A 6948-nucleotide genomic window follows, 5' to 3' on the forward strand; every position below is an offset into this window, starting at 1 on the left:
ATGGTACCCCAGCCCCAGTGGTGGCCCTTCCCTGTACCCTCCTGATGCCCCCAGGGGTAATAGGCAGCAGCCATGGTCAGAGGTAGACCTGGATTTTACCTCAAATCCCCAGGACTCAGGGCCTACCAGTGTTCCTAAGTGTTCCTGTGACTTTCCAGTTGTAGGATACACTGCAATGAGAGGAAGAGAGGTGGCTTCAAGACCCCCAATCAGGGCCCATTTGGGCTGGGCTGGGGCAGGGGGATGTAGCCCTGCAAACAGAGCATCTTTCATGTGTGTCCCTGTGTCCAAGGCTTATGGAACAAAGGGGTGGAGATTGAGAGCTTCTGCTCTGCCTTCTGTTTGTAAAGATGGGAGGGACAAGGCAGGCAGTGAAGGGGAGGAGCTGGACAGAGCACTGGCCAACGGCCAGGGACTCCTTGGGGTAGAGCTGTGTGGGATGCAGATCTGCAGAGGGTGGGCCCACACCAGCTGTTACCCTGCCATCTGTGTGCTGCTGGCCTCCAGGGCTGACACCAGACAGCATGCTCCTGAAGGCACCTTTGCTTCTGGGGCTCATTACACTGGTGTCTCATGTCTGTAGTTCTGACTTTGTGGACATTAGTAGGAGAGCAAATCATTTTGCCCTGTGTGTGGAGTTTGCAGTGTTCCATTTCAACCAAGTCTATCCAGATGAGTATGCATACAAATTGCTGTGGGTACGGCGAAGCCAGCGCAAGGTAAGTGGTGTATCCTCCCTCCCTGTGGCTCCATATTCACCTAGAGACCACACTTAGGAGGGGCGAGTCCTGGATCCACAGGGAAGAGCATTCCTAAATGCCCAGATCTGTTTTTGTCTGTTGTATCATCATTTTAATGTGGCAAATATTGGTAAAAAAACACAAGTTCTCATTAGAAGTGTTTCAGGTTTCCAATTTGTTTTCCTCATGAGTGAGGCCCCTGAATAACAAAGGGGAGAAGGAAAGAGGTGAGCAGAAAGTAAGTACTGAAGACAGAGATGCAGCTGTGGAGTGAAAGAGGGAAGAACAGGGGCTGATGAGGCAGCTGAGAGAAGCTAGAGTGGGACAAACAAACAAGAAACACTAAGAAAAGCGGTAGATGGGAAACAAAATCCTGAGAAGGAAAGGCATGACAGCAGTTGAGCTGTGAGTCTCCTGTATGAAGCACTGTGGGTCCAAGCCTGTGTGGGAGATAGCAGAGACGACAGGCAGGGATGTGTTCTCATGTGACTGTTATGCTGGTGAGGACAGGCCAATGGCCCCCAAGTTCATAAGTGAAATAGTGGAAAGCTGGGGCAAGAGCTGCACGTGAGGGGGCCCAGGGCTGAGGGGAGGTGAGAGGTATGGGGAGTGGTCAGGGAAGGCATCTAAATGACGGGTACTCCTGGAAGGGCCCAGTCACATGGAGGGTGGGGATAAGGAGGGCAGGCAGCTGTGGAGAGGACCCTAGAGGAACAAGCAACAAGTGTCCCTGGGGATGGCCTGAAATTCCAGGGACTGGATTTGCTATGAAAGAGGTGCAGAGAGGCAGGAATGCAGTGGGAAGTGGGACTAGAGGCACCTTCAGGGCCCCAGGTGAAGACTTGGGATGTTATCCTTGGAGTTCTGGAGACCTATGGAAGGGGGTCTCTCAGAGCCTCCACAGCCACTGGGATGTAGTGGTCACTGGGAAATGGAAGAAGTGCTGGCTTCTGTATCTGTTGGAGGTTGATGTGGAGTGCACTGGTATGAGGGTGTGAAAGAGGCTCAAGGACGGACCCTGGGTGTTTTCCCAGAACACATGGGTGTGCAGTGATTCTATCAACTGAAAAGACACAGCAGGTTTGGAGGAGACACAAATAGATATGGGAATTTAGGATTCCTGAAACAGCCCAGGCAGAAGAAGGTCTTGTGTTATAGAGCCTTAAAAGTGAGAAAGAGGTTGGGTCTGATAGAAATGTGTCATTAGTCTCTGTTGGGAAAACCATTCCCACTGCTGTTTATTCTTACCATTTTGTGCTCTCTTTGGACAGAATACATACTGCTGTCCAGAACTCATTCTGTCCATGCCCAGATTCTGGTCCCTGCATGAACTGTCCTGAGCCAGGATAGCCTACCATGCCAGCAGGGCTCTGATGGAGAGGGTCTCACCTCTTCACCACATTCCTGAAGACAGCCCATGCACACAGCCCACCAGATTCCTTCAGTCTTTCCCATTTCCTTACCCTCTGCCTCTTTCTGAGACAGCATCCAGCCCTGGACACCTGGAGGCTGCAGGAGCTCCTTGGGCATAGAGACCACAGTTGATGCTTCAGCCCCTGTGCCCTGTCCCAGCTCAGGGTCTGGTGAACATGCAAGTGGGGCTGGTGATGCATGAGTGTGTGTGTGTGTGTGTGTGTGTGTGTGTGTGTGTGTTGGTGGTGTGTGTCATGTTGATGGTACATGTCTAGGTATGAGTGGGTATCATGTGTCAGCTGTAAGAACTGAGTCTCAAATGAAGTCAGCTTTCTAGACAATTCCAAATCAGTCCACTGAGAGGCAGAATCCTCCTTATGGTGAATTCTGACTATATTTCTATGTTTGAGTTCTTCTTCTTTTTTTTTTTTACTTAAAAATTTTAATGTTTATTTTTGAGAGAGAGAGAGACAGGGGGAGAGAGAGAGAGAGAGAGAGAGAGCACAAGTGGGGGTGGGAGGCAGAGAGTGAGACAGAGATACAGAATCCCAAGCAGGCTCCAGGCTCTGAACTGTCAGCACAGAACCCAACACAGGGCTCAAACTCATGAAGTGGGAGATCATGACCTGAGCCGAAGTTGGACACTTAACTGACTGAGCCAACCAAGTGCTCCTGTTTGAGTTCTTCTTGTGCTTTTGTGGATTTATTTCTATTTAACAAAATAAAATAATAACTTTTAATAATTCCTGATAGAAGCCTAACAAACACATGGAACAACACTGCTTTGTAAATATCCACTTTAATGAACATTAGCAAGAAGAGCCTTTCTGTATAGCCAGTTCCCACATGAAGAGAGGCAGAGCATTCCCAGCCCCCAGGACCCTCTATGTCCCCATCTAGATGCTGTCCCAAAAGGAATGGCAAGCTCTGATGGCTGATTAGTGGACTAACACACCTGTTATCCTACTGTCCAGAGAAGGACTCACTGGTGTGCTCACATTGTGTCTGGCTGATGCTGTGTAGGTGTCCAATGAGAGATGGGTGGTGCTGTCAGTGTTGCTGCAGACCATGCAGGCTCCTTGCTGTGCAGTCTTCCATTCTGTGCATTCATGGTGCTGTGAATGTGACTAAAAGCTACAGGTCATCAGGAAGAGTGCTACAGGGAAGATTCTAGTGCATGTACATATGGACATCTTCTTATAAGAAAAAAGGGAAAATGAAGAGGAAAAGGTGAAATAAAAAATCAATTAAAATTAGAAAAATAAGAGTCATTACACATACATATGTCCTTATTCATTTACATATGCACATTCACAGTTTTTGCCTGTTTTCCTTATGGTTTTCTGTTTTTCTCATTAATGCAAAGTATTTCACTGCAGTTTCTACAATTTGTTCTTAACAGCAGTTTACTTTGATATATTTAATGGAGTTGGAGTTGGGCCAAACCATTTGCTCAAAACAGGATGAAGACCTGGAAAACTGTCCCTTACAAGAAGGCCCGAGAGAGAAAAAGGTTTGAGAATATGATGAACATTCACATAAAGGAGGGTTGATGGGAGGAGGCTTAGGGAAATTGTCAGGGATGGTCATGGGCCAGAATGAGAGTCTGGCTCCTCTCTCCCCAGGTCCCAGGGCTTCCCATTGAAGGGGGATGTGGTCATTCCAGGCAGACAAGAGCTGCTCCTAGAAGGGCAGCGAGTTGAGCCCTGTACTTACAGCTGGCCTCTATAGTAGCCTTCTTGTGTTATCATCTATGAGCTGATCTTATTCAGGAGACTTGGACCCCAGGCATGAGCTTCAGTCAGGATGATGCTCAGCCAGGATGGGTGCTTATCTCGGTACTCCCATCCCAGACTTGGGGGTAGCATCCTTCCACGGTAGGTTTGCAGCTGCTGCTGAGTGTTGGCAGCACTAGATGGACCACCTCCTGGGCAGTCTGCTGGCTACCTAAGAACTCAGAAACTCCCTAAGAAGCACCCGGGGGCGGGTGCTTAAGGCAGCATAATCTGCACTGACAAGACTCTGAAAGGGCAGGTAATGGTCCCACCACATGCCCTCTCAGGAACCCTTGTTCCACATGTGCAGATTCAGCAACCCTTGCCCATCATTCTGGTGGAATCTTAAGCTCCTCAAATCCTACCCCAGGTCACTGTTTTTGCTTTTCATCTTTTGTAGTTTTTCATGCACCTTGAACTCCTATTCAGTCCTTCATGCTAAATGTTCTCCATGTGTGAAACTGTTCTAATCTCATAATTACTTTTTTTTAGGTGGATTGCACCTTTGTTGTGGATATCAGACCATGGCTTTCCCAGTTCTCCCTCCTGAACAGCACCTGTGTGCAGAAATAGGCTGGGAACGGGCCCCTGGCTCCTCATACAAAAGATCCTTTTCCTCCAGAGAGCAACAACCAGTCTGTATGTAGTCCCAGGTCTGTTCAGCACCAGGAGAATTAAAGGCATCTCAGAGCACTTTTTGGGTCCCTGTCAGTTTTGCACTTTCCTGGATCATTTTTATTTTATAAGTGTTGCTGCTGTGACAAGAAGTACAGAATTGATCATCCTTATTATTCTTACGTTGGCTGTTGGTGCACAGTGTTGAGTCAGTCAGACTCCCCAACTCATGGGAGGCTACCCTCATGGTTCTTGCAGGGCCCCCCACTGGTTGGTTGGTATATTTATTCATTCAGTCATCCATTAATATAACCATCCATCCGTCCATCCATCCATCCATCCATCCGTCCATGTATCCATTTATTCACTCATTCTCCAATCTCTCCAGCCCCTCATCTATTCCACTCAAAAGGAATGCAGACAATTTTGTGAGGGAACATCCACCTGTATCTTCTTTATTTCAGCTCTGGGGGAAGGCTCACAATGGGGTGGTCCTTCTGAAGAGGGGCCATTTCTCATCACAGGGATTGGAGGTGGGTGAATGAAGCTGACAAAAGGCTTTGCCCTTCTTGGACAACCATCAGGGCATCTGCACATAAGCCTCACTGACACATAATTAGATCTCCAAAGCCTCTGATGATAGTTCAGAACACAATAGCTCCAGTCTCTATGTCTCACCTGCTCCCTGAGGCCTGTAACCCCCTCCCAGCACAGGCTGACCTCCATGGCTGTCAATGCCAATCACTACTCCTGGGACAGCCACTGTGGTTACAGACACCCAACCTGATGAGTAAGTCTGTCTTCTGAGATACTCATGGGGATGGCCTGGAGGGGCAGAGTAAAGAGAGTGTGGGAGCACCTGGGGGAATGACTGGGACAGAGAGGCAGTAACAATACTGCTTGGAGGAATACTTCAGAATGGAGGGACTGAGCATCTTTCTTCCTTCTTCCTGGGTTTCTAAGGACTCTTATTTGACTGGCTCCTTGTTGAAAGTCTGCCTGTTTCCTGGCCCATCTATTTTTATGAAATAGTCATAGGGATAATGTGACAGAATTTTCCAAGACAATTTTGGACAGTTCCATTGGGTATAGCACAAAAATAGTGGTCTGGTTCAGCTTTGGTTCTTTGACACATCTGTGTATAAAGTTTGTGACCTCTCCCACACCTTGGTTGGGACATACACAAACTTACAAGGGTAAGTCTGTGTGGCCAACAGATAATAGGTCACTACTACCCATCCTTGCTTGAGAGTACTCAGGTTCTGAGGAATTGTGGCTTCACCTGAGGAAGGCCTAGTGTCCTGTTCTTTCTCACTATGTCTGTTGTGTCTTCTGATCCATGAAAACCCCTTAATTTTACAAACCCCTTTAATTTTACAAATCTCCTAGAGATCAGGCCATACCCACCCTCTCTACTAAAGAAGAATCTTTGTGAACCAAAATCAGAAATACATACAGTCTCCAGGTGATTGGCACTGTGGCCACAGTTGGAAAATAGTTATCTAAGGAACTGAAATATTTAGAAATGTGTGAAATGTAGCTAGTGTATTTTGTTTGTGACCTATGTCTTTCCTCTGGTTCATGCTTTCATAGAATATAGAATTAAAAACATGGCCCCATTCACTCAACTCATGTTCACAGGTCATGGTTTGTGCAAGAGTCTTTGGCAAGGTGGGTAAATGTGCCTGCCACCATTGCCTTTGATGAGCACACATTAGTAACTTTTGAATGATACAGCATTATCCAAGGTGAGTCAGCACCAGGAGCAGCTTGTCCTGTGTCAATGTGTCTTAGAGAGACCTCTCCAGATCCAGCCCAGTCATTCATTGTCCCAAAATCAGTAGGGAGTAAAAATATACTTGAAAGTTACAATATAATCACCCATATAGAAACACTGACATGCATTTCAGAAATTCTCTATTTCCACAAACCCAGAATGTTTTATGGAATTTACTGGTTTGAAGGAGCAGAGGTCTTTGGAATATATCTGTGAGACCCCTTCTGAAATGGGGGCTTAAACCAAAATCTCAGCACTGAATTCTCTGGGGAAGCTTCAAAGTGAAAAGGGAGGAGGTGAAAGAGAAATAGGGGAATGATGTTCCCTGCAAGGTTGATGTCATGAAATTTAATGAGATGATCTCTGTTAACTCTCACCACCAGCACCTTTCCCCATTTCCCTGCCAGGGCCCTGGCAGCTAGTCTCATGATTCTCTACTGTGCTTTTCCTAAACTGAGCTCACAGATTGAATCTAGTTCTTTTTACCCATGTTAACTCTTTGATTTCTAAATGCAAAGATCCATAGACATTATCAAAGAAACAAAGGCTCAGAAATACATGTAACTAGTCATTTGTTATCTCCTTTTTGTGATGCTTTCCAAATATTATTGTCAAAGCAAAATCATAT

The 6948-nt window shown here is 46.6% G+C and overlaps 1 protein-coding gene across 2 annotated transcripts; it reads left to right on the forward strand.

The window, feature by feature from the left end:
* The first annotated feature begins 418 nt into the window (after positions 1-418).
* On the forward strand, positions 419-4621 carry LOC102900809 (probable cystatin-15). 2 transcript variants are annotated; one of them, XM_045053944.1, is made up of 3 exons: positions 419-719; positions 3559-3666; positions 4421-4621. In XM_045053944.1, exons 1-3 carry the CDS (start codon positions 525-527, stop codon positions 4499-4501), a joined length of 384 nt encoding a protein of 127 aa, XP_044909879.1. In that variant the 5' UTR covers positions 419-524; the 3' UTR covers positions 4502-4621. The 2 variants fall into 2 exon arrangements, with proteins under 2 accessions (XP_044909879.1, XP_044909878.1); XM_045053943.1 differs by having other exon boundaries at positions 425-719; positions 3556-3666.
* Positions 4622-6948: the final 2327 nt, after the last annotated feature.

This window comes from Felis catus, chromosome A3, assembly GCF_018350175.1.
Source record: "Felis catus isolate Fca126 chromosome A3, F.catus_Fca126_mat1.0, whole genome shotgun sequence".
Lineage (NCBI taxonomy): Eukaryota > Metazoa > Chordata > Mammalia > Carnivora > Felidae > Felis > Felis catus.

Coding starts and splice junctions, on each gene's coding strand:
- LOC102900809 (XM_045053943.1), top strand. CDS start 525: ATGCTCCTGAAGGCACCTTTGCTTCTGGGGCTCATTACACTGGTGTCT. Junction 720..3,555: donor TACGGCGAAGCCAGCGCAAG/GTAAGTGGTGTA, acceptor TGTTCTTAACAG/CAGTTTACTTTGATATATTT. Junction 3,667..4,420: donor AAGGCCCGAGAGAGAAAAAG/GTTTGAGAATAT, acceptor ACTTTTTTTTAG/GTGGATTGCACCTTTGTTGT.